The sequence below is a fragment of the Rattus norvegicus genome, chromosome 17 (assembly GCF_021556685.1).
Source record: "Rattus norvegicus strain SHRSP/BbbUtx chromosome 17, alternate assembly SHRSP_T2T, whole genome shotgun sequence".
In the NCBI taxonomy this organism is placed as follows: domain Eukaryota; kingdom Metazoa; phylum Chordata; class Mammalia; order Rodentia; family Muridae; genus Rattus; species Rattus norvegicus.
The window spans coordinates 41,400,761-41,428,358 of NC_141550.1; the positions used below are offsets into that span (position 1 = coordinate 41,400,761).

General features: G+C 40.7%; 1 protein-coding gene across 10 annotated transcripts; it reads right to left on the reverse strand.

Moving 5' to 3' along the window:
• Positions 1-27,598, reverse strand: Slc17a3 (solute carrier family 17 member 3). 10 transcript variants are annotated; one of them, XM_087589901.1, is made up of 17 exons: positions 27,290-27,569; positions 26,787-26,876; positions 25,494-25,765; positions 23,503-23,578; positions 18,423-18,539; positions 16,749-16,868; positions 15,805-16,016; positions 14,890-15,123; positions 14,149-14,236; positions 8,769-8,855; positions 5,375-5,493; positions 5,088-5,249; positions 4,677-4,806; positions 4,435-4,582; positions 4,075-4,165; positions 3,125-3,261; positions 1-3,044 (listed from the first exon to the last, which is right to left on the reverse strand). In XM_087589901.1, exons 5-16 carry the CDS (start codon positions 18,511-18,513, stop codon positions 3,127-3,129), a joined length of 1,617 nt encoding a protein of 538 aa, XP_087446027.1. In that variant the 5' UTR covers positions 18,514-18,539; positions 23,503-23,578; positions 25,494-25,765; positions 26,787-26,876; positions 27,290-27,569; the 3' UTR covers positions 1-3,044; positions 3,125-3,126.

The window sequence follows — 27,598 nt, forward strand, 5'->3', positions numbered from 1 at the left end:
TATGGGGTTGTCATAAAGATTTAATAAAAGAACAGGTACAGTTTGTTGACTTTTGGCAAGTGTTTCTGATCCAAGTAGAACACACCTTCATGGATGGTGTGTGGTAGAAGCTTCAAGCAGTCTCTTGGGTTAGACTGCTCAGGACTGAACCCCACCCTTCTTGCTCATAGCTTGGCCTTTGCCATGCTACTAAGCCATTTTTGGACTGTTTAGTGATGTTAATTATTTTTATTACTCAGGAACAATCAGTTTTCTCCTTGGTCATTGTCCTGGTTGATTTATTGTGTCAAGGTGACACAGGCTAGAGTTGTCTGGAAAGAAGGACTCCAGATGAGAAAAGCTTCCATCAGATTGCCTATAGACAAGTCTTATATAGTATTTTCTTGGTTAATGATGGATGTTGGAAGACCTGGATCACTTGGGGTGGTGCCAACCTTGGGCAGGTAGGTGGTGCTGAGTTGTATAAGAAAGCAGCATGAGCAACCCATGGAGAACAAGCCTGTAAGCAGCACTCCCCATGGCCTCTGCTTCAGTTTCTGCCTGGAGTTCCTGCACTGTCTTCTCTTGGTGATGAACTGTGGCCTGAGAGTTGTACGGTGAAATAAATTCTTTTTGTCCCACAATGCTTTGGCCATGATGTTTTATCACAGCTGTATGACAGTCATTCTCTTCTGTAGTTGCACTGAAGTCCAGGATTAAAGCACCAGTAATAGACATCTTTATGACAAAAGAGCTAAACTATAGTTTGCAGGATAAATTTCCTGCTCCCAAGTGAGGATAATTATCAGTTACCCAGGTGGTGAGCAGGTATCATCACTCCATGGAACTCAGATTTCTCCCCTCAAGTGGTGACAGCAATGACAACTTCTCCAGAACTCCATACAAGGACAAGCACTGACATGATGACCAATAGACCACTGGCACTTTGAAGACAGACTTAGGGACACTGCTTCCCAATGTAGCCATGTCTAGTTAATCTTCTTTCATTGTCCTGTACCACTACTCAGTAATCTCTTTGGAAGGCATGTGGGACAAATGGTGGAGTCTCATCCTTGGATACTCCTGGAAACCAGGACTTTTACCCTAAAACTCTCTAACCTGAGAAGGCAAAATCCAAGCCAAAAGATTCCTGAAGCTACAAAGAAACTAAAATACAAGTAGAGAACAGATCCTCTTTCACATTCCTTACAGAGAAAGAGCCCTGTCAATCACTCTAATTTCTGAACTAAGGCAGTAGTTGAGGCAGTAGTTGCTATTGTTAAAGTTGCCTGGTTGTAGCAGTTTGTCAAAGCAGAAAATTGATACCCGTGGCTACTCAACCTTCCCAACATCACTGCTAACTCAGCACAGCCCAGTCAGCTCATTATCTTTCCTCTGAACAGAGATCATCTTTTTCTGTCTCTGTCTAGTATTCTATCTTGTCTCACCTTCTGTCTGTTTCCTCTACCATCCATCCAGTTAAATGGTAGGATCTTCAAATCCTTTCACACAAATATTTTCCACCCCTCTTCTCTTCATTTCCTGCCTTATTCCAGCCCCTAAAACTGCTGTTTTAAAGACCAGTATACAGATGCTCACTTGACGTGTCATCCTAACTCTGAAATTATAGGAGAATGCACCATCTAGAAAGACTTGCCTATGTAGCTATTGCTATGAGCCCCACTTCACTGCTCATATAATGTTCTCAAGCTCTCTCCCATGACACAGGAGCACTTCATGTTTTACCCACTCATCTTCCTTTAATTTTGAACTTTGTATTTTTCTATGAATATGCAGACAGGGGACTCCCTTTAGAATTCATCCTGTTTCTTGCTTTTGTAGAAGTAGGGCAACCCATTTAGTATGTACCCCTGGAATTGCTTCACAGACAAAACCTCCCCAGTGTTTTTCAGCATGGGATTGCAAATCTTCATCTCTGTCCCATGCATGTCCCTTTGCTGCTGTGCCCTATTCTGCATAATAGAAGAAAAACTGTATTTAATTTACTCTAGTCTCCCAACAGACAGAGCAGAACTCATGTCAAGATCACAGTCATTGCTGTAAACACATGGTTCATGGTTGGCCTCTCTAATCTTGGCCTGATCTGTATTTTGCTACCTCTGTAGGATATGATTTGAGGAGAGTAATCTCTGTCTTAGACAGTACAGATCAGCATGGGGAACAGTTCTCAATGCTGTCCTGGTTCTCTGAATTTGGTCTGACCATAGACACCTACAAATCATTACTTTACAAAAACACTAAGTCAGTTTTACTTTTGATCCTTATGAGTGATTTAACCATAAATTAGGCATATCTCACAGAAGAGAGATAACAGCCACACTGGGCTGTTTCAGGACAGAGAAAAGAGATAATTTTCACAGGATCAGGCAGAGGGTGAGAAAACCACAACAGGTTCTAGAGAGTAGCAGAGATGGCACAAACAAAGACAAAAATAACAAACAGACAAAGGGAAGAAGTAACCAGAACACATAGGGGGTTGTCGGTTAGGGTTGGGGACTGCAGTGATCCTCTGTGCTAAGTTCTTCAGACTACATTTTCCTTTCTCCATCAAGAGTCTGGCTGAAGCCAGTAGATAAGGGAGTATGGGTACAGGCCACACAACTCACTGTCCAGTAGCCTGAGCACAGTGAAGAAGAATGGAACATATGTGAAATGTGTCAGTGCCAATCCAGGAAGTAGAAATTGCAGGCTAGGAGTGAAAGCCAGTCAAAGAGTGCTTGTTCTGTACCACAGGCATAAAGAGTAAGGCTATTCAACTTGACAAATAGAAAATAAACAATTGCTCCAGTAAGATTAGCACTCTGGATCAAGGGTTCATAAACTTTGGTCCTTAAGAAACTGAAACTACCATGTCAGCACCAATTTCTCGATTCAAAGATGACAACCTGGTCCCTCCTCATTTTACTTAATGTTTTATTCATCTCATGTTTTCTCCAAAAGAACTCTAGATGGAAGGGGGAAAATATATGATGTCATTTTTTCATGAATGTCTTCCCACATAGGAGCCAGTATATGTGATGACTTCTTTACCGAAAGTGGGACAGCTGAGGAAGGAAAGTGACGAGAAATTAACAATTGGAAGTCCTGCTTCGGTGACTGTAACTCTACTAAAAATCATTGTTACCTTCACAAACGGGTGAGCTTCCTCTCTCTAGCCCATTCTTGGATATCTGCTTTCGCAAACACGAGGTAGATGATTAAGCCAAATAGGTTAATCGCAAATAGAACAAAAAAGAAATTCCTCCACCCGAATTCAGAGTCCTGGGAACACAAGACCCAAAATGGGTATTACTTCTCTCATCTCTTTTCCTATGAATCACTAATTCAGAGGACACTTTCCAGAAGGTTTCCTTGATGAAGTTAATTTCTTAGAAAGTGTCTTGATATTTAGAGAGAACTCCAAAATATGCTCAAAATGTTCTAAATAGGAGAGATTTGAAGACCCTCACGACTGACCTATAGAGCTATGTTTGTCTTTATCATCAAAGTGTCACATATTCTCTGTTGGCCAACCTTGCTACAACCGCTATGCTAAAACTGGCTCTAAGATTCTTCCATCCATGCTGTGATGTAGTGAAAAGACACCCGAGGCTTCAGAGCTATGTCCTCTGAGCAGAAAAGCTCATTCTACCAGATTTTCAGTTTAAGTATTAGGAGATAAGGGTGATAGTATTAATTTCCAAACTGATGAGAGAAGGAAAAGCCAAGCAGGATTGTGGGTGTATAAAATACCTGTTGTGATGCCAACGTGCATCAGGCACTTAACCATGTTTGCTCTCCAATTCTTCTCTCTGTGTGCTCACTTTCACAAATGAAAGTTCAGCCTCAGATGACTTGGCAGGAAACATTCTCCTGAGATTTCCATGGCATTGTTGGCCATTTCAAGCGGCCGATTCTAAGTGATTCACTGATTAGTTCCAGAGTGACCTCAACTCTGGTTCATTCTGCTCTACACTTCATGGTCACCCCCAAAGTCAACACTCTTTCCCATCCCTTGAATACACTCATTAGCTATTGCTTTTACAAATACATGTGGGAGAGCATTTTAAAAGTCTGTCTTAGAATGGAAACTACCTGATTGAGGAAAAAGCCAGCAACAATGGGTACCATTACAGCAGATGAATGTGCGAGCCCTCTTGATGTTCCCATGAGAAGGCTGGCATACCTGTGAGTGACAGCAACATTTCAAGTTAAATCCAGACACACCTGACCATGTCTTTCAGCCCTGCTTTATGTGTGAATTCATCAAAAGGACTTGGGTCATGCATAGTCAATAGGAAGCAGTTTGACAAGTCCATATTTCACCAATACACTCTAAGCCCAGCCATGGTCCATAGTTAGGATTTATTGTCTTCCAAATGCTGAGGCTCCCAAACACTACAGACCATTTTCCCCCAGAAAATGTGAAACTAAGAGTAGATACAAGAGTCTTACCTTGGAGCAATATCTAATGCATTAATATAGACTCCTGACTGACATAGAGGGCTTAGTCCACAGGAAAGGGTCAGAAATGTAGTTGTTGCAATATAGCTGGATTGGACATAGGGCAAAGCCACAACAAGGGCAGCAGGGGGAGTATTTCCTAGGAAATGTGGAACAGACAAATGCAAGAGTGAGATGCATTCTTTGACCATTGAATGCTTACATCATTTCAAATACCACACCCCCATTCTTACCTAAGATTGTGATGATTTTTCTCACAGTTATGAGCCTAAAATTCTTGCTTAGTAGGAAATCTGCCAGCAGGCCTCCCAGGATACCAATGACCCAGGCAACAAAAAAGGGAAGAGAAGACAGGAGCCCATTCTGAGGTGAGAAGACTGGGTGAATGGCCATAATTAAGGGATGAAGAAAACTTGTTGGTAATCCCCTAATCATCCTGACACGCCGGAACCACTTTTTCCCCTTGGAATCCTGGCAACCTCTTAAGTCATACTCCCAGCAAGGTTACTGTCTATCATTAGCTTTAAATATCAAATTATTTGGGGTAATGAGACTTAATGTCCCACAGATAGAATTTTTGTGACAGATGAGTAACTGAGGGGGTCATGCAAACATGGAGAAGGAATGGAGTAAAATTTACTCACATCTCTGATGTTAACTTTGAACACAGAACTGATGTAGGTTGGAGTATATATTATAAGGGTGTTAACAAGCCACTGATGGGTCATACTGCAAAGACACATGGACCAGAGAGGCAGAGATTTGAGCATAGCTTTGATGGGAAGTGGTTGCTCTTCTGAGTTGAACTGAAAATAAATGCATTGGTCTGAGTAGTAATACCAACATGAGGCTCAGAGTCTGAACCACCATTAGGAACCCAGATGTGAATGTAAGGTTTCTGCAGAGGCTGGAGTATATGGAGTATATGTACCTGTTGGTCCAGGGAGGATAAAATATACTCCTTTTCTGGGCTACTTATCCATGGGTGAGAGACAGGGTCATCATAAACCAGAATGAGCCAGAGAAGGCAGCAGACCACACCAATACTTCCTGCAAGCAGAGAGGAGTTCATCAAGGAGCCCATTTCTATAATTCCTAAGGTGGACTTTAAATTATGCAACAATGTTAAGTTTGTTTAAATGTTGCAAAGATAGCCCAGAGTTTCCACATACTTCCTGTCGTGATTCCACATGTTGCCGTCACAGTACATCTGCCAACACTTCCTTGATTCATTACTACTAAATCCCCGCACTGTCTTGTTTTTAATCGGTGTAATAGTCACTGTATACAATGTTGGTTTGTAATAATTTCTTTTAAATGTATCACATGTTTTGATCATGTCAGTTTCTTCTTATCCTTCCTCAGTCATTCCTGTCCCTTTCCTTCCCTCCAGCTACTAATCTCCTCCCTTAGCTGCCTATCTGCTTTTATGTGCATATATGTATGTTGTGACTCATATATAGACATATATGTATGTGTATGTTCAAGACCAATATGTGCTTGTATGTATATGGATCTTATGACCTATGAATGCATATGTATGCTATGACCCAAGTAAATTTGCATGTATATGTTTGTTATGGCCCAAGTATGTATGTATGTATACATGCATGCATGTACATGTATGTTATGACCCAAGCATGTATGTATGCATGTATGTATATGGTATGTATGTTGTGACTTAAGTATGTATACATATATGTAGATAGGTAGACAAGTGTGCAGTTGTAAAGAATTTTAGTTTCTACAAATGAGAGAAAATATGTGGCTTGTTTTTCTGCATCTAATTTATTTCTCTTAATATGATGATTTCTAGTTACTTAGATTTTTCCAGAAAATGACATAATCCCATTCTTCTTTCTGGCTGAATAAAAATTCCACTGTGCATCATTGTCTTTATCTGCTCTTTGTTTCTGGAAGTCTATGTTGGTTCTATCCCTGGGATGCTGTGAATAGTGCAGCAATAAATGTAGATGTGTAAGTATCTCTGTGCTGGTCTGCCTTAGAGTTCTTTGGGTATACTGAATGACTTCTTCTCATGTTGGGACATTTTCCAGGCTAAGCCACTGCCAAAACTCATTCTGAACTCTTCTCAGTTCTCAAACAAGATGTCTCAACATTTCCTGTTAATTTGTTTGTGGGAACAGGATCATAGACCTTAGGGACAGCATAAGAGTGTCAATGTTTTCAGTATTAGCCATTTTAATAGGTATATGGAGATATCTCATTGTGATTTTAATTTCCATGCCCCCATGACTAAAGGTTCTTAATTAGGTGTCTGGTCATACATGTGTGTTCTCTGTGTATGCATTTGATAAAATGTTTCTGCCCATTTTTCAATTGAGGGTTTCATATTCTCATAGAGTTTTGAAAATTATTTACACATTTTAGGAAAAATCTCTAATTTAGTGGTTTGTAGATATTTTCTCCTTGAACTAGTCTGTTGTTTCATTGTCTTAACAATTCCCTTTAAAGATAATATTTATTTTTTAACTCTGGTGATTTCCAATTTACTGATTTCCTCTATGGCTCATAAAGAACAAATAAAATTTCTCTGCTTTCTTCTAGAAGAATATTCTTTCTAGATTTTATATAAAGGTCTGGTTGTCTCTCTCTCTCTCTCTCTCTCTCTCTCTCTCTCTGTGTGTGTGTGTGTGTTTGTGTGAGAGAGAGACAGACAGACAGACAGACAGACAGAGGGGGATAGAGAGACAGACAGACAGAGACAGAGAGAAACAGAGGAGAGACAGACAGAAAGACAGAGGCAGGGGGGAGAGAGAGAGAGAGAGGGAGAGAGAGAGAGAGAGAGAGAGAGAGAGAGAGAGAGAGAGAGAGAGAGAGAGAGAAAATTGGGCATCTTCCTTGATAGTTCCCCACTTTACTTCCATCACACGATCTCTGACTTTGGAGCTCACAGATTTGGCTAAGGTGGCTAATATTTCCTTAAGTTTTTGTTTTCTCATTCTACTTCCACTCCATAGAACACTGCTCCATATATCCCAGACTGGTCTCAAAGTTTCCATGTCGTCAAGAATGACCTTGAATTTCTGATCTTCCTGTTTCTGTCTTCTGAGTACTGAGATTAGAGGTATATGTCACCATGCCCAGTTTTCTGTGGTACTGGAACTGAGCCCATGGCATCATCCTAGGCAAGAACATTGCCAACTGGGCTACTTCCCACCCTCATCCAGTAAGGTTTTGCATGGTGCATTTGCGAGCTCTGCTGTTGGGTGTGTATGTATTTCAGATTCCTGTTTCTTCTTGTTGAATTGATAATACTCCTTGTTCTGAAGTTATCTTTGTTTGGTATTAATATGTCCACCCAATTATCTGTGGACCAGTATTTTCATTTTTTTGTGAACTCTACAGAGTCTTGAGACCTGACAATAAACCATCTCTGTTTCCAAGATACTCACTATCTCAAAGAGGAGCAGGCTTGTAAATAAAACAAGCTGATGGGAAGTTTGAAAATAAAATGCAAGGCCACTCCAGTGGAAACTGTAGGCTAAGCAGTACTTTCTTGGTTCCTAGCTAAATGAAAGTCTCGGGGTCAATAGTGAAGTTATTCCAAATTACTCTGTGTTTGATATGTTCTTTTCTTTGGGAACCTCAAGGCTTGCTAAGGACTCTACCCCTTGGCTAAGCTTAAACAAGACAAACCCCATAGCCACATTTATCTCCGTGGATTGTTTTCTTCTGTCTTTTAGAAAGCACTGCTCTCCAAGTCTTCCCCTCCTTCCTATAAGGCACACTGACATCCTGATGGCTGTGTCTTATGGCAGGAAGCAGCACTTTATATGAAGCCAGAAGATTTCCACATCTCAGTTAGTGTGGTGGTTTGAATATGCTTGGCCCATGAAGTAGCACTATTAGGAGGTGTGCCCTTGTTGGAGTGGCTGTGGCCTTGTTAGATGAAGGGCATCACTGTGGGGGTAGACTTTGAGACCCTCCTCCTAGCTGACTGAGGATGCTCAGTTTTCTCTTGGTCACCTTGAGTTCTTCAAGATGTGGAACTCTTAGCTCCTTCTCTAGCACCAAAGTTGCGTGGACGCTGCCATGCTTCTAGCCTTGATGATAATGGATTGAACCTCTGAACCTGTAAAGCCAGCCCCAATTAAATGTTGTCCTTTATAAGAGTTGCCTTAGTCATGGTGTCTCTTCACAACAATGGAATCCCTAAGACAGCTAGCAAAATTCCTTTTATTTTGATATTTTGTTTCCTTAACATTTTTATATTTTGATTCTCTTCCTTTAGAAAAGTACACATGGGTGCACAAACTCAGAAGCACATTCCTTAATATCCCAGAAACCAGCAAGCAGCTTACCAAAGATATAAAAGACAAAGGGCCACCCGAGGGCTTCACTAATGATGCCGCCCACAAGGAGCACAGCAAAGATTCCCAATATCATTCCTGCAGAGAGACAGAAAAAAGGTGATGGGACTCCTGCCTTCCACCAGACAGATATTGTAGTCTGGAAGATGAACACAGAGAAGCCACCAAACCACAGAATAAGCACATGCATATGTAAAACCTTCAGACTGATCCTTTAATTCATATACCCCCAGGGAGTCTTTTTTCCCTCTTTATAATTCCCAAGTGACATTGCAGGTGACTGTCATACTACCTTTAATGTTGTCTTAATTTACAGTTATAGGCATATATTATGGAAATAAAGAACCATGAAGAGCCAAGGTTCTGGTACACTCTCCACTTTTACCCTCTCTACCCCTCTGAACATAAACATCACATCAATTTATTGTGCAAGTCACAGTCGCTCACCTTCTTTTCTCTGCACTTATATGCTATTTGGAGCTCATTCATTCTCTTTGTAAATGTATTCACAGGAAGCTGTTTCTCTATAAATATGTTAATGACACTTTTAATTTCCATAACTTCACAGAACATTCTAATTAATAGTAGGCATTTTTCTGTTTCACAGCTTTGCAGATAATCCTAAGACACCTCACTTTTTATGTTTAGCCAACATGTCAAATTCCATATGGATATGGAGTTGTTATTTTAAAATAAACAAGATCATAATGGCCCGAGGGTTTATGTAACAGGTTTTTTATTTAATTTTTGAGTTATGTTATATGTCTGTCTACAGTGTGTGGCAGGAGTAGACTATGAATGAAATGCTCATGGGGGCAGAAGAGGATGGCAGATCCCCTAGAGATGCAGTGGCAGATATGGGTACTGGGAACTGGACTTGGGCCCTCTGCAAGAGAAGTGCATACTCTTAACCATGGAGCTATCTCTCCAGCCCCAATGTTCATCTTCATTGAATAATGGCTTTTACAAAGATCTCTACTGCACGATAGAGTATAAGTCTAAACAGGCATCATTTCCTATTTTTAAATGAAAACACAATTTATTTTTGTGACTAAAGAATCAGAAGATGAGCTGCCAGCTCAATGGCTATGCAAACTTTAAATTTTGGTAACTACTGCAAAAGTTCTACGATGAAAACTGTTCAACTTAAGTTGCCAACGTAGTTCTTTCTTTCTCATCTTCTTGATAGTGTCTAGTATCCTCAAAAATTTTAAGCACTTTTCTTCCAATAAAGATAATAGAACCCCCCATTTTTTAATTTAGTTGTTTTAGTGAAGTTGAGATTTTCACTGTTTACCAACTTTATCATTTGTTGTCTTCTTTCTGTTTCTCTCCACTGTTTCTCTTTGCCTCAGCTATTGACTGTGCATTGTGAATAGTCCCTATGTGGCTTGCTGGCCACAGTTCTTTCCTCCTTAACTTTGTTTACAGTGTATTTCACAGTCAGCACTCACAGGCATTTGTGCAATCAGAACTATCTATGGCCTATAGATTCACTCTTTTGTTCAAACTTCTTTTTAACCTACACTGCAAGGTGTAGAAATGATTGTTAATATCTTCTTTTTCTTTTATTCATGCTCACTGAAGCACATTGTCTCTGCTACCTCACTTAAATGCCAGCAATCAAACTTGCATTTGATCAAGTGCAGCCACACAAAGTTAAATAAACTGTCCCCTGTTGGCCTTTTAGCAACAAGGAAGGGAGCATTTGAAAGAGAATTCCAAATTCCAGGAAACATGGAAAGAAAGCCAGAAGTGAATACCTTTTCTGCCCTCAGGTCCACCCAATCAGTACCTTTCACCTAAATGTCTGCCTTTACCTTGATTATAAGGAAATACAGACTCCTCTATCTAAGCAAGGCCATGTTCTTTCCTGTCTGCTTGCCTTCACCCCTCCCATCTACTTCAAGATTGGGCTCCTAAGTGAACACCTCACTTCTTCACCCCTTCCTTCTCTACTCTCGGCCCTTACCCATCTGCATGCAATGCTAATGCATAGGATCCCAGTTGTAGATAAAGCATAGTTCTGGTGTTCTCTTGCATAGTAGCAGGCAGAGGTTAACTAATGAGAACACACTACATTTCAAAAAATAAACTAAGAGAGAGAATTTTGAATAATTTCACTAAAGAGAAATGGTCAATGTTAGAGGGGATAGATATGCCTGGATTTGAACATCAGTAAGTGTTCACATGTGCTGAACTATCTCATGGTACTATGTCCTTAATATAGATTATACATATATATATATATATATATATTATACTTTTTGTGTTAATTAAAAAGATTAAAAGTTAAGATTTTTTTTAATAATCTAGAAAATAAAAAGGGAGTAAAACCAAAACAGATACTTATCTCTTTAGAGCCCCCTCTGTACTCTCTGGTGTTTCTCTGTGAGAAAAAACTGTCATAGCCTGTGACTGTGAACATGGAAGAGGCATGTGAAGCACCAAATCCCTGGAGTGCTGGGCTCTGTGACATTTCACTGTACCCATCTTCTCCACATCATTCTGTATCTTAAAACTGATATCTCAGGGGGCTCTTTGGCATAGGCATTGATAAGTACTGTACACTGGCTCTGATCAGCACAGCACTACTGATTCAGTATGTGTAAAGGCCCAGGCTAACCATCCTATGGTGCTGTTCACTCTGCCCTAGGTACTCAAGAACCAAAACACAACAATTATCAGGATCTCCAGTTGACAAGCTCTACTCCTTCATGTGTCCCCTCCCAAAGAGCTAGCAGGTATCTTTGTTTCAGGATGCCTTCCCTTTGGGGACATTCTTGTTTGAACTCTAACTTTGTTTTTCATAACCACGACTTCAGTTGAGAAGGCTGAGGCAATAGAAAGACAGGATATCTAGGTATCTGAGAACAGATGGCCCTTCCGTATGCTTGCCTCCTCTCTCCCATGAGAGAACTATGCCACCCCCCCATTGTGTGCATGTCTCTACCTCTCACCATCCCCTTTTCTCTGTCTCTCTCCCTTTTACCTCCCCTCTATTTCACCCCATGTTTTAAAATAACTCAGAAAGGTGTGCAATGAAGTCACTCAATTTGCTTTGAGAGTCTGCTTGTCTGTTTTCTGAGCTCTGGGCTAAGCTAGCAAGACATTTATTATTATTATTATTATTATTATTATTATTATTATTATTATCACCTTAAGCATGAGCTACAAGTCCTATTTGACCTGCTTAGTTCTAAAGCTCTGTGAGTAACCATAAAATTCCCTACTCACGCATCTTTGTGGACCCTGAAAGCATATCCAAGCTATGCCCCACAGACTACCTCCACCCCAGAATAGCTACAAATACAGTTTAGTACAAAATCTTAAACATTATGAGATATCTATGATTATTTTGTTTCATTTTATTTTAATAAAATATGCTCTTTGAGAATATCATGCAATTATTTTGATCATATTTACCTCCTTAATTCTTCTTAGGTCCATCTGTCCTTCCCAGTCCACCCAACTGTGCCTGATTATCTCTAAACCAAGTCCAATTTGTGTATTCTTGGATGTGTGGCTTTCACTAGTGGGTGGTCACCACAACAGGACCACATCCTTAAAGAAAACTTGACTCAGCCCTTCAGTTTAAGATGAGACTTCATGTGCTAATCATTCAGTCTTTTTCCCAGGTGTGAACTCTAGGTGACAATGTCAAAGGTTAGACATACCAACAGGGAACATGCAGTATGTTTTGTACTGAAGGCTGTCAGTAGCTGGGCCCTTTGACCCTAGACAGGTGCTTTTCTGTATGTGTTTCTCTAACTTCTGGGTAGAGAAATCCTATCTTTCAACCAGATGTCGCTGTCACTGGAAGTGATATCAGTCTTACTGGAGCAAGAAGGTGAGCTCAGGAGCCTCTGTTTTGATGGACTCTTTCATCTGCTCTCTCTGTGCCACCTTCAGGCAGCCATGTTCCTGATGCTTTCTGAAATCAGAAAAAAATTTCTTCCTGGAGTTCCTCCAGGAAGCCTGAGAGTTTGTGGGCTCCTGACATATGTTAGCTACATAAATATGGCAACTGATTTGTTTGGTCTAGGCCCTATAGATCAATAAGTGAAGGGCCAGGGAGATACTAGGGTTTCAAGCTCACTGTCTTTATTCTGTTTAAAAAAATGGTTTGTGCCTTTTGTTTTATGTTTGTTTTGTTGAGATGAGGGCTTGCAACTCACTTCATAGCCCAGGCTAGCCTTTGTGGCAATCCTCCTATCTCAGCCTTCTGCGTGTTGACATTGCATGCATTTGTCATCACATAAGCTTACATTCATGCATTTTTATCTCCTGTTGGTTGGGTTTCTCCCACAGCTGCTGTGTCTGCAGTCTCATACTTTTATTCCCTTGTGTCTTGCATTCTGAGATCCTCTCACAGTTGGGTAACTGAGGCAAATTTCTTTTGTCTAAATTGTATACTCTCTTTCTGTCTGCTAAAGTGAACTCTCAAGACACACACTGGATACTATCGTTCTGGGTTTCTGAGGGGGCCTTCAAGGCCTGCTGACAGCAAGCTCCTCTAATGTGTGTGACTAACTCATGGTTTTGTACTTGAAGAGTTCTTGATTATCTTTGAACACACACATTGCCCACTGCGTTACCCTTTTTCTACCCAGTGCTAACCTTGTCAGTGGCCATTGTTAATTTACACCATCTGTTCTCCACTTTCCCTAGTATGTGTTAGGGGTCTGCCTCCAGAATGTTCATTATGGGCACATTACACTAACAGGCCATTTTCAGAGAACAGTTCTCAGGAACTGGCAAGATTGAGTAAAATGCTTGCTGCCAAGCTTGATGACGTGAGTTTGATCCCTAGAACCCACATGGTAAAAAGGGAAAATTAACCCTTGGAAGTTGTTCTTTGACTTCCAGCTCTATGCTGTGACATGCATATGCAGTAAATAAATACATGCAACAAAACTTTTTTTAAGTAACGATATTCTCAGAAAAATTTAAGGCAATTCCAAAAATTATTAAATTGAATCCGTATATCACAAGGAATGAAAATATAAGTTTCACATGACTGTCAAGAATCAATGTATAAAAATGAAACCCTAAAAATTCATTAAACACATGGATAATTGCTTTCACAACATTTCCATGAGTGAGTGGGAATTTCAAGTTCAACAAAAGGGATCAATTTAACAGCATTAAAAACATTTTTTATAGGTAAGAAGTCATATCACAAACAATGTTAAGCCACAAATCATAATGCAGGGAAAAATAAGTCACATCACAAATAAAGGATTGGTTTCCTTAATTTATATAAATACTTCTTATCATCAAGCAAAAGAACTGTTCAACAGAAAAATGTTTAGGAGCCCAATAGGAAGCACTGAGTTGCCAAGTACCCATCTAGACTGCACATTTTTACCTGACATGGCAATGCTGCAGAGTCGGCTGCGTTCATTTGGAGGAGCCCACTTCTGCCAGAGTGCAAACTGTCCCCCATATCCAGCGCCCTGAAATAAAAATAACTAGCTATATTGATGTAGTACTATGTAGAACTATTCAGCTCAGAGTTTGAAAATGCTCCGTATCTGGGGCTGAGTGTGCTGACACATCTTTAAGTCCAAAAATCAGGAAGCAGAAGCAGGTGGTGGATCTCTGTGAGTTAAGATACCAGCCTGGTTTACATTTGGCAGAGGGGAGAGGAGAAGGGAAGGAGGAGGGGGAGGGGGAAGGAGGAGAAGAAAGAAGAAGAAGAAGAAGAAGAAGAAGAAGAAGAAGAAGAAGAAGAAGAAGAAGAAGAAGAAGAAGAAGAAGAAGGAGAAGGAGAAGGAGAAGGAGAAGGAGAAGGAGAAGGAGAAGGAGAAGGAGAAGGAGAAGGAGAAGGAGAAGGAGAAGGAGAAGGAGAAGGAGAAGGAGAAGGAGAAGGAGAAGGAGAAGGAGAAGGAGAAGGAGAAGGAGAAGGAGAAGGAGAAAAGAAGGAGAAAAGAAGGAGAAAAGAAGGAGAAAAGAAGGAGAAAAGAAGGAGAAAAGAAGGAGAAAAGAAGGAGAAAAGGAGAAGAAGAAGAAGAAGAAGAAGAAGAAGAAGAAGAAGAAGAAGAAGAAGAAGAAGAAGAAGAAGAAGAAGAAGAAGAAGAAGAAGAAATACTTTTGAGATACTTGGTACCTGGGTTAAGCCCTGAACTGCTCGAGTTGCCAGGAGAAAAGCTAGTCCAAGATTGGCAGCCAGTGGGATGCAGAGAGTGAGCAGTGACGATCCCAACAGAGCAATTCCAACCACTTTCTTTGTTCCTAATTTCCCTGCCAAGTATCCGCCAGGACCCTGCATCAGCATCATGCCATACTGGACAGAGCTGAAGATGATTCCTTGGGTTTGAGGACTCCAGTTATACACAGGGGCCTTTGGGAAACATAAAATGCCTCTATGAGCCACATACTGAAAAGTACTTACCTACCTTACCTACTCTAAGAAGACTCCTTAGATCCAAAATTTCTCAATTAAAAAATTTGAGCACAGCCAGGCCTCGTTACATAGACCTGTAATACCAACTACTCAAAAGACTGAAGCAGGAGAAGCACAGATTCAAGGCTAGCTTGGGCCTCAAAGTGAGCTCAAGGCCTGCCTGGACAGCTTAATGAGGCTCTTCCTGAAAGTGGAATTGAACAGAAGAGAAAAAGGAGAGGACTGGATACTAGTTCAGTTATAGAGCAACCAGTCTAAAATGTGTAAGTCCCTGGCTTCTCTTCCCAGAATTGTAAAAAGGGCTTTTGAAGGTATAAACTCTAGAAAAATAAATATAAAAAATGAATAGCAAAAGTTTGAGTCCAGAGGCTGAGGAGATGGCTCAATGTGCTTGCTGTGCAAGCATTAAGAGCTCACTTTAAGTCCCAGAACCCACATAAAAAGCCCACCACTGTAGTTTGTATCCCAATCACTGAGGAAGCAGAAGCAGGGAAATCCCTGGAACCTGCAGGGCAGTTAGCACAGCCTAACGTTTAAGCCTTCAGGTCCTACATGCACATGCATTTGCACACCCATGAACACAACTGGGAGAACAAACTTAAAATTTGCATTGCCTACCTTTATAGAAAGATGCTTTGAAGCTTCATGTTGATCACCGTTTAAACCATCAGGAAACCATTCAGTAGAGCTATTGAGGTGGGATGGCTGGTCCGTGTTGTTGACCATGGCTACCATGGTGATGCTTATGATGGAATTCTGTGCTATCAATGTGAAGTTGCAGATATGTGCGATGAAGGCTATTGAATAGCGCATGGAACATAAACTCGGGACTGGAAACAAGACATCACATCATGGCTGGCTTCATTGAGCTAGCATTAGTTTTTCACAAGATATAACAGAAAGCTTGGCTTGGTGGTATAAGCCTTTAATCTCAGCACTTGAGAGGTGGAGGCAGGAGGATCAGGAGTTTGGTCATTGTTGGCTGCTGTCTGGGGCTAGGTAAACAAAAACTGTCTCAAACAAAAAAAGACATAATGTAGAAAGTCATTACTGACCATCACCTGATGACTGAAATGACACTTCTGATTCTTCTGGAGTGAGGAAAATGATTGAATCGATCCAAGTAACATTTGATACTATAGGTATACAGAACCTGGCTTATACTGGGTCCTTCCTGTAATTTTCTCTGTCCTATTTCTGAATCATTCAATTTGAGCCAATGAAATGATTCACAGTAAATGTAAAACTTACATTAAAAGATAAATGTATATAATTACACAACACATAATATATTATGTGAAAGTTGCATGCATATGTACAAATATAGTATGTATAACTGGTAACGTGCCATATATGTTTATATTACATATGACAAATATAATTTTTGTAACATATCATGCCTAATGCATGCAAACGAAGTTTCAAGTTTGAAGAAGTTGCTCATTAAGACAGCTGATTTTAATTAACCCTCAGGCATTGAGGATAAACTTTCATTTGAAATGTAATATTTATTTTAAAAAAGAATCAAGTTTAAGATTAAAGTCCTAGAAAGATTTCCTCACTAGTGAATTTGGGATCCTCAAATGCTGAGAACCTGTAGTGAACCCGTAGTAGAAAAAGAAGTGAGCAGAGCAGTGAAATTATATCCTCTTCCACCTTTCCCAGAGCTTGGCCACGATGTCCTAAGAACAGAAAACAGGTGACACACACACACATCTGTGAGTGAAATGAGAGACTAGCTCAGACAGGGACCTCTAAGGAATGCTGATTGCTTCCCAACCTCTTTCTACTGCTTCTGAGGAATCCCTGCTGTGCTGCACTGGGTAGATGTCCTGTCAGTATACATTAGACAGACCAACTTGATAATCAGAAAATGATGACTGCAGGAAGCTATATTTATGCCAAGGTATTATTACAGATGTGCTTCATCAGAGAGCACTTCTGATCTCTCTGTCTCTGTCTCTGTCTTTTTCTCTCTGTCTTTGTCTCTGTATCTATCTCCCCCCACTCCCTCCAGGAGAAGTAGATTAGGTAGCAACTGTGGTAAACAAGCCAAGCATTCAGAGCTCAGCATCTTCTCAGGGTATCAGAGAGCTACATGGATACCTCAGTGGACTAAATGCCTGTCTCTCAGGGAAGCCTACATCTAGCTAGGCCATCCTGTGCCTGAACAAGTCAGTTGATTCACTTCAGAGAACTGGGCAGGAGCTGGACACACACTGATCATTCTCCATGTGTAGCAGCACACAGAGAGCGGAGCTCATGTTCCCAAGAGGAGAACAACAGACAAAGCCAAACAGTAAGTCTGTCTTAGATGATGTCAGTGACAGCAAGCTGTTGGGAGCTCTGTCCCCAACTCCTTCCACAAGATAGTGAGGTGGTAAAGACAAGTGGTTTCAGGCTATTGACTTTAAGGTGATATGCCTGCAGGGATCACTGGGTGACAAAGACTGAAGCAGGAAGACATTGAGCTTGAGACTAGCCAGGGCTATCCGACAGGTAAGGACATGTGAAAGTTGGACTTGCTAGAATGCATCAAGTGTGCCTTAAGTGTAACATTCTATTCCTGTCCTTCCTCCAGACAGTAATCCCTTCGGCTTTCACAACATCAGAATTCCATCAAAGGAAGGAAATGAGCCCCAGGTGCATGGGGGACTGGGGCAGGGGGGCAGAGCAGAGAGGAGGAAGATGAGCAAAGTATGACACAAGGAGGAAAATGCCACAGTGAGACCCACTCCTTGGTCTAACGTGGTACTAACTTTAAAGAATTAATAACATTTGAAAAGGATAATCTTATAATGCAATACTGAAAAAATACAGCAAATACAGTCAGTATAGAATTGTATAGAAATCATAGAGAATAAATGCAGTAAAATTATATTTGGTAAATTAAGCTTACAAAACTTCTTTGATTTTGGATATTTATGTAATTTGTTACTTTAATCAAGCAACACAATTATGTTTGCATTATTGCAATCAGGTATTAAAGGAACAGGACATGAAGTTTGTTTACAATTATGAAGAATAAATTCATGGATAAAGATGAGAGAGTAACTGTGAAAAACTACTTTTCTGAGTGTTTTTTCTTCTTTCACATAACTGTGAAGTGTGCATTAATGTTAGTGTGTTTCAAAAGGAATCAAAATTTTAAGTGGTTAGTCCATTGTTTCATATGAATACATTACAGAAAAGAATGTGCCGTAAAATCAGTGGGTAAGCAGCTGTGCATGGTTTACCTTTCCGGGGAGGGGTCTTCTTATTCACTGGCAGACCTAGGACAAACTCACACTGCTCACTTGTAGGGCTCAGTTCTACCACTGTGGCCATTGTCGTTTTTCCTTCTGGATAATTAGCTTTTGTTAGGAAAAAATAAATAAATAAATAAAGAAAGAAAGAAAGAAAGAAAGAAAGAAAGGAAGGAAGGAAGGAAGGAAGAAAGAAAGAAAGAAAGGAAGAAAGAGGAAAAAAAGTACAGACATAAAATTACCCTTCAGTTGAACTTTATGGAGAGAAAGATGGAGATGGGAGGGGGGAGTTTCATGGGTCACTATTATTGGACCAGAATGTGGGAAAGCATTAGAAGAGACAGAATATCATAGCAGTAGGAGCGGGGGTTCAATTCTAGACAATAAAGGGGGCTTTTAAGTCGCACACCACATGATCTAGTTTGCCTTGGCTTATGTAACAGAAGTCAGGAAGGCACTGACAAGATTAGTGTGATTCAATGTTGTCAGTTAGGGGTGGGGGCAAGGCTGGGTTTGATCACGGCTGTAAATGAAAGAGGGACTGAAAGCAAGCACAGCATATTTTCTTATCAACTCTTCATCCCAGAGAGCAAGAGGAGTGTGTGGGCTGATTTCTGAGAGAGAGAGAGAGAGAGAGAGAGAGAGAGAGAGAGAGAGAGAGAGAGAGAGAGAGAAGAGCACTAGATGCTCTGTGGTCTATCAGGGCAATATATAACCCATACGTGTTAGTTAGGAAAAAATGCCTTTGAGACCTTTGAAGAGTCGGTACCAATTAGTCAAAACCAGGCTCCTTCCATCTATCTGGGGTGCAGGGTAGGGTGGAGCTGGTCACTATCTCCCACTTCAACACCATAGGCCTTCTGCCACTAAGGTTTGGAACTGCTATGGCAGGATTTATCAGAGTCACTGTATAATGCTTGAAGACCTCTGGCTGGTTCCAGTACAACTTCATATCAACCTACTTTGCCAAAGTGACACAGGAACAAATCTAAATGCCTGTTTTTCTGTCTGCTGTTAACAGCAGTTGCACTGGCTTCCTCTGGCCTAATGTCCTGGAGGACCCTCATGCTGCTGCCACATATAACTCACTATGAGTGTTGAGGAGAGCTGGGAAGCAAGTCTGCACAAACAGGGGATACAATTCTGATTCCATATTGGTATTCTCCAGACATTGATGCTATGTCTGTAGAGTTTATTGAATAACTAATAGACCTCGTCTTCTCCACATGGAAAATCTCACTGCTGTGGTACAATATTAGGGTCTCTAGGCCAAAGGAAATTGTTATGTAGAACACTGTGTAGAACTGGAAGATGTGTATACTATTCAGTGCTCAACTTTACTAATGGATTAGTTCAAGAAAAACATTTTGTTTGTGCCTTAATAAACTGACCAAGTAGTGTCACTGGGCAGCCCTGCCAGTGCCCTGCTCTCTCTCTTCTGTTATTGGTAACCTGCTTTTGATGGCAAGTAGTAGTTGATATTCCCCAGACATGCTATGGAAACTGAACAGTGCAGAAATGCTTTCTTTTCACTCAGAATACTTATTTTCAAATTTATGCGGTGTGACTTTAACCAAGCAAGTAAAAGATTTGTACAATAAGAACTTCAAGACTCTGAAGAAAGAAATTGAAGAAGACCTCAGAAGATGGAAAGATCTGCCATGCTCACGGATTGGCAGGATTAATATAGTAAAAATGGCCATTTTACCAAAAGCGATCTACAGATTCAATGCAACCCCCATCAAAATACCAATCCAATTCTTCAAAGAGTTAGACAGAACAATTTGCAAATTCATCTGGAATAACAAAAAAACCAGGATAGCTAAAAGTATCCTCAACAATAAAAGGACTTCTGGGGGAATCACTATCCCTGAACTCAAGCAGTATTACAGAGCAATAGTGATAAAGACTGCATGGTATTGGTACAGAGACAGACAGATAGACCAATGGAATAGAATTGAAGACCCAGAAATGAACCCACACACCTATGGTCACTTGATTTTTGACAAAGGAGCCAAAACCTTCCAATGGAAAAAAGATAGCATTTTCAGCAAACGGTTCTGGTTCAACTGGAGGTCAGCATGTAGAAGAATGCAGATCAATCCATGCTTATCACCCTGTACAAAGCTTATGTCCAACTGGATCAAGGACCTCCACATCAAACCAGATACACTCAAACTAATAGAAGAAAAAGTGGGGAATCTTCTCAAACACATGGGCACTGGAAAAAATTTCCTGAACAAGACACCAATGACTTATGCTGTAAGATCAAGAATCGACAAATGGGATCTCATAAAACTGCAAAGCTTCTGTAAGGCAAAGGACACTGTGGTTAGGACAAAATGGCAACCAACAGATTGGGAAACAATCTTTACCAATCCTACAACAGATAGAGAGCTTATATCCAAAATATACAAAGAACTCAAGAAGTTCGACCGCAGGGAGACAAATAACCCTATTAAAAATGGGGTTCAGAGCTAAACAAAGAATTCACAGCTGAGGAATGCCGAATGGCTGAGAAACACCTAAAGAAATGTTCAACATCTTTAGTCATAAGGGAAATGAAAATCAAAACATCCCTGAGATTTCACCTCACACCAGTGAGAATGGCTAAGATCAAAAACTCAGGTGACAGCAAATGTTGGCGAAGATGTGGAGAAAGAGGAACACTCCTACTCCTCCATTGTTGGTGGGATTGCAGACAGGTACAACCATTCTGGAAATCAGTCTGGAGGTTCCTCAGAAAATTGGACATTGAACTACATGAAGACCCAGCTATACCTCTCTTGGGCATATACCCAAAAGATGTCCCAACATATAACAAAGACACATGCTCCACTATGTTCATAGCAGCCTTATTTATAATAGCCAGAAGCTGGAAAGAACCCAGATGCCCTTCAACAGAGGAATGGATACAGAAAATGTGGTACATCTACACAATGGAATATTACTCAGCTATCAAAAACAATGACTTTATGAAATTCGTAGGCAAATGGCTGGAACTGGAAAATATCATCCTGAGTGAGGTAACCCAATCACAGAAAAACACACATGGTATGCACTCATTGATAAGTGGCTATTAGCCCAAATGCTTGAATTGCCCTCGATGCCCAGAACACATGAAACTCAAGAAGGATGATCAAAATGCAAATGCTTCACTCCTTCTTTAAAAGGGGAACAAGAATACCCTTGACAGGGAATAGGGAGACAAAGATTAAAACAGAGGCAGAAGGAATACCCATTCAGAGCCTGCCTCACATGTGGCCCATACATGTACAGCCACCCAATTAGACAAGATGGATGAAGCAAAGAAGAGCAGGCTGACAGGAACCGGATGTAGATCTCTCCTGAGAGACACAGCCAGAATACAGCAAATACATAGGCGAATGCCAGCAGCAAACCACTGAACTGAGAACGGGACCCCCGTTGAAGGAATCAGAGAAAGGACTGAAAGAGCTTGAAGGGGCTCGAGACCTCATATGAACAACAATGCCAACCAACCAGAGCTTCCAGGGACTAAGCCACTACCCAAAGACTATACATGGACTGACCCTGGACTCTGACCTCATAGGTAGCAATGAATATCCTAGTAAGAGCACCAGTGGAAGGGGAAGCCCTTGGTCCTGCTAAGACTGAACCCCCAGTGAACGTGATTGTTGGGGGGAGGGCAGTAAGGGGGGAGGATGGGGAGGGGAACAGTCATATAGAAGGGGAGGGGGAGGGGTTAGGGGGATGTTGGCCCAGAAACTGGGAAAAGGAATAACAATCGAAATGTAAATAAGAAATACTCAAGTTAATAAAGAAAAAAAAAGAAATTTATGCGCATCATACATATTCGTGGCTTTGTCCTTTGTTGTCACTGGACAGTTATATTACATTTTGTTTAACCATTCATCTGTGGATGAACACCTGTAATATTTATAGATTTTTTTAAGCATCACAATGAGGCTCTTAGGGATATCCATGACCAGGACTCTGTATAGCCATAAACTTTTACTTCTTTTAAACAAATACCTAGTACTAGAAGGTTTATGCTGTGTAATAAGTGCATATTTGTTTTCATAGGAATTTGGCCAACTGCTTTTCAATGAGATTGTGCCATTTTACATGTTCGCTAACAGTGTTTGAGGCATCCACACAATCAATTGGTATGGCCAGACTTTGAAATGTGAAGCATTCCAGAAGTCAGTTGGTATGCTTTGTCTTGGCTTTAGTTACCCTTCTCTAGAGAAGCTGGGCATCTTTTCATGGCATTATTTGCTATCAATATATCCTTAATGAACTGACTCTTCTCAACATTGGCCATTCTAATTCCATGATGTACCATACCATTTTAAAAATCAGCCTTTGGTGGGCTGCCAAGATGGTTCCACATGGACATATATGTTGGCCATCAAGACTGAGTTTGATCCTCAAGACCTACAGGAAGTAATGAGAAAGTGACTTCCCCAAGCTGTGCTCTGACCTCCACATGCATGCTGTGGCACAAGCATACTCCTCAAAGCCAAGCGTGTGCATGCACGTGCACACACACACACACACACAAATGGGGTAAGAGGTTTAAACATTGGCCTTTAATTTCTAGAGAAAGTGCTTTGCTTTTCTATTAAAAAAACTGGGAAATATTTTCCTAAAGAGTCAAAGGTAAAGCCACCTGCACCTAATGGTGACAGAACTTGGTTGTCCCAGGCTGAACACAGTCTACCCTATTTTCATGAGCAGTGTTCTCCAGTGAGTTCTCCAGCGTGATGATCTTTTGTGATGTCAGTAGATGTAGCTGTGAGAGCTGATTCCCATTTTTAGAACTCCGTGATTACTTCTCTCCACTCTCCTTAGGCCACCAACCATCTTCTGATGACCCAGACCACTGTTACAATGGTCTCCCTTCTCCATTTCTTCTTCTATTCCAAGCCATGCGCTCATTTTCTTTTGGCTAATGTTGTGGGTCAAGCCCAGACCCTCATATGTTATATAAGCATTGTATCTCAGCAGTAGATCCCAGCCATTTCTAGCATGAACATACATGTATGTGGCTGGGCATGTTTACATAAGCATGAGTGTGTGTACTCACGTATGTGAAGGCAAAGCTGGGGGTCTTCCTCAGTTACATTCCACCTTATTTTTTGAGACCAGATCTCTCACTGACCCTGAAATTCAAGACTGGCTAGTCAGGGAACTCCAAGGATACACATGCCTCTCTAGAACTGAGATTATAGATATATGTCATAGCACTCAGCTTTTCGCATGGGTGCTAGAAATTTTAGCTCAGGTATTTACATTATACAGTAAGCACTCTATTACTGAGCCATCTCTCTAGTCCCCTCTCATACATTTTAATTTGGTTAAGGTTCATTTCATCTCATTGGTTTTCTTAGTCCAGTGTTCTTAAATAAGAGCAACCCTACTCCGGCTTATGCTATAGTTCTGTCTCCTAATTAATCTGAATGGGGATCTGAAGCAATGAATTAATTTGATTAGGAAAGGCTGCACTTCTTCCGACCACCATGGTAGTCACATTGCTGAAGCACAGCTGTCTAAGAAAAAGAGCAAGATAATCTGGAGGACAGGGCATGTATTTTTGCAATGTCAGTGAGTGTTCCTGGAAGGCAGGTGTGTCTACAAAGACCGATTCACTGATTAGAGCTGCAATAGTGTGGAAAGGTTGAAATATTGTAAGTTCAGAGGCTAGTTATCTTAACTTGGGATAGATTTAGCCACCTCAACAACCATTCTTTGGTCAACTCTGTGTCAGAACTAACGTTCCATGATTGATAAATTACCTTTTGAAATCTATTAACATTTAAAGATGATGATGACAGCTACTACACAGCTACTACTAGCTTGTGCTAATCCAAAAGTCTAAGGATTTCACCAGATAGCATCTGAGGCCTACAGGAAAACTTCCCCCTCTTGCTGTATCTTCCTCTCTCTGTACACTCCAATGTATTTTAAACTTGCCTTGATTTATGATTTTTGTCATTCTCTAATATTATAAAATTCATGAAACTGCTTCTATGTTGGGACATGAACATCTGGCATAACCTAAATCTGTGTTCCAAGACCATGGTTTCTCAAACAGGGCTCCAGCATAATCTTGTATTTGCTGTAAGGTAGGAGCTGGGTGCCTTTTGCATTGACAATGTAACAGGCAAAGAAGTGATTGTTCACACTATTTTATCTAGAGTGGTTTTCACAATGCTTGCACCATCCCTTATGTCCCCAGCAGTTGTCAGGCTAACAAGTCATTGTAGCCACTTGCTGTAAACTCAGGACCTAGGCAGGGCCATCGACCTTAGAAAACTCACTGTCTCTCTTCCCCTAGGCCACTCAGCTCATGAGCGAAAGAACAGATGTTTGTTCATGAGCCACTTTGACTATCTCCCTACCATTCATTCTCTCTCTCTCTCTCTCTCTCTCTCTCTCTCTCTCTCTCTCTCTCTCTCTCTCTGTCATTTTTTTTAAATAAAAAGTTCTGTTGGGTATGGTAGACCTACCTCCTTGCTTCTCTGGACAAGTCACTTCTACACACATGCATGATTCTATGTGACTACATGGAAGTTTTAAAAACATTCCTTTATATTTATAGCATGCGTTTCTTGGATCTGTCTCCACAGCTGCCATTGTCTCCAGCAGCTAGCAACAAAGCTCTGGTGAGTCTGGCACAAAGCCTTCACTTCTAATCTCTTCTCTCCTACTTTTTCTTCTCCTCCCTCTCCTTTTCTACTGCCTCAATATGCTCCTCCCTTTCCCCTCCCTCTTGGACCCTCTTTTTCTATCCCTTTCTCCTCCCTCCATTTCTCCTCCCATACTTCTCTTCTTCCCCTTCTCCCTCCCCCTCCCCCTTCCCCTTTTCTTTGTCCTCTTCCTCCATTTTTTCATTTTCCTCACTCCTCCTTCCCCCACTGCCTTTGTAGATGTAGAGTTTTACATTTACATACACACATTTCATTTTGTCAACAGGAGGACATTTCAAGTCAGAGGAGGGATGTGTAGAAACCATCAGCTGGTATTCAAGAAGGACAGTGCAGACCTTTTGCTACCCAATGAAAGTAAGTGACTTACCAACTTAGTGCCTGAGGTAAGGCTTTCCAGTGTTTCCTCAGCAGGCTTCTCTTAGCCTCTTGCCAGACCGCTCAGTAGCTCAGTATTCTTTGTTACTCCAGTACATTAGTCATTAATCATTAATGAGAGGCTGAAGCACCCTCTGCTTTCAGTTGTGATCTTCACAGCCTCCCTCCTTGTCTAGTGTCTCCCCAGCACCCCGAAGTATCTACTGCACGTGGTTGTTGGTCACATTGCACTTCAATGTTTCTAAAGACTTTCCTTTCTAAAGGCTTGAAATGTGAAAAAGTCAAGAAAGAGAAAAGTTACAAATTAAATACATGTTCACTTTCCCCCTCTTTGTTGTTTTTGCTCCTTTAATTTTCTTCTGCTTCTTTGAACGAGGTGAGCCATAATTTTATTAAAAGTCAGTCAGTATGTTGTTTCCTTTTTTTCTCCATAGCTCTTTGTTAACCAAATCAAACAAAAAAACCCACAAGCCACTCTCATAAATTCAGTGTTTATTCCCCATAGGTTTTCCCCCCTGTTTTAACCACTGCTATGTTAATAAACTACATAAAAATAATGCTTGGAGTTATGTCTCAACTTGCATACATGCTACCATGTACAATGGGAAATTCTCTGACTCATTTTAAGTAATTCTTTAAAACTTAATACACGCACATGATGCATTATGATCAAACCTCACTCATTTTCTATCCCCCCAATTCCTTCCCATCCCCCACTATCACTTTACCCTCTCAAGTTAATGCTGCTTCCTCTTCCTCCTCCTCTTTCTCCTTTTCCTCCCCCTCCTCCTTCATATGCTGAATCACTTAGTGTTGCCTGTGTCTTCATGGGTATTGAACTATTTACTGGAGTATGGATAGCATCTTAGAGTCTGAAGAAAACTGAAGCTCTCACAGGCCAGCAGCCAGCAGTTGCCAATAGTTCCTTGGCCATGGGTGGGACTCCATAAGCTCCTGCCCTGACTGTGCTGAGATTTTGGCTGACTGGATCTTGCTCAGGTCTTGTGTTTGTGGTCACAGCCTCCATGAGCTCTTGTGTACAACAGCACAGTCTTGTCTGGCAAATATGGCTTTGCAGTAGATGCCTACTACCTTGGATACTTAAGGTGTCCCTTCTTCTACAATGCTTCCTGAGTCTTGTGATCAAGGAAATTTTCACTGTAGCTTTAAGTGCCGTCCCGCTTTACAGTCTCAGTACCTCTTCTTTGCTTTTTGTGTTTGATTATAAGTACTATAAGAGGACAAACCACTTCTCAATAGCAGAAAGCCGAGACTAAGGACTTACAGTTGCTGGATCTGTCACTGAAATCAATAATTCACTGAGGGTTTTCTTGAGCCTATGTAGTATACGATCTTCATAGTATACAATCTTTCACTGTAGGAGGAAAAAACGTGCAGACACAGTCTATATACACCTCTGGAATTTAAATATAGAAAGGTCTATGGAGTCTTATGAGTTTTACCTCCTGTGTCAAATATTTTTCCCTGAGTCATTTTTAGAGAACTCTGTACTCTGGGATAAATAATCAACAACTTTAGAATTCAAGTATTTCTAATTCTAAATTAACCAAGTTGGAATATGTGGCTTAGTTTCACATTTTAATTTTTAACTTTACTTTAAAATGTTCGTGTTTTTTTAACCATGTTAAATTAGAGCTTAATGTTCTACTTGGTTTAATTTGTAATTCTACACTGAAAGCAATCCAACTTTGCCTCACCAATACAATTAGTTTCTAAACAATAGAGTATGAATTGAAATATTTCCTTGACTTAGTTCATTTTACTCACCTTTTAAAGATTACACATTTTCCTCCCGGGTGAGCTCAAAATTACTTTGTGTTGGTGTGAGAATCTTCAGAGTGAATAGAGTACCCACTTCCCCACTTTGATTTGAATATCCAAGGAATGCTCTCCTTAAGTTTGTGAACAATTGTACTTAATGATTATCTATATGGCAGCTCCATTTCTGATTAACATCTCAGAGGCAATCACTGCCCAGTTGAGACAATCACAGAAGCCTAGGCTAGAGGGCCAGGCCAAGCCCTGATAGAGGAAGGACAATGTCTGTGTACTCTCTGCCTAAAGCTCACAAAGTCC

Bases quoted from the DNA above. Each gene is read 5' to 3' on its own strand.
- Slc17a3 (XM_087589900.1), bottom strand. From the start codon at position 18,513: ATGGCCACAGTGGTAGAACTGAGCCCTACAAGTGAGCAGTGTGAGTTT. The intron at 16,869-18,422 runs GTAAACCATGCA...TTCTGTTCTTAG, and splicing joins GAAGACCCCTCCCCGGAAAG to GACATCGTGGCCAAGCTCTG. The intron at 4,583-4,676 runs GTAAGAATGGGG...CACATTTCCTAG, and splicing joins AAAAATCATCACAATCTTAG to GAAATACTCCCCCTGCTGCC.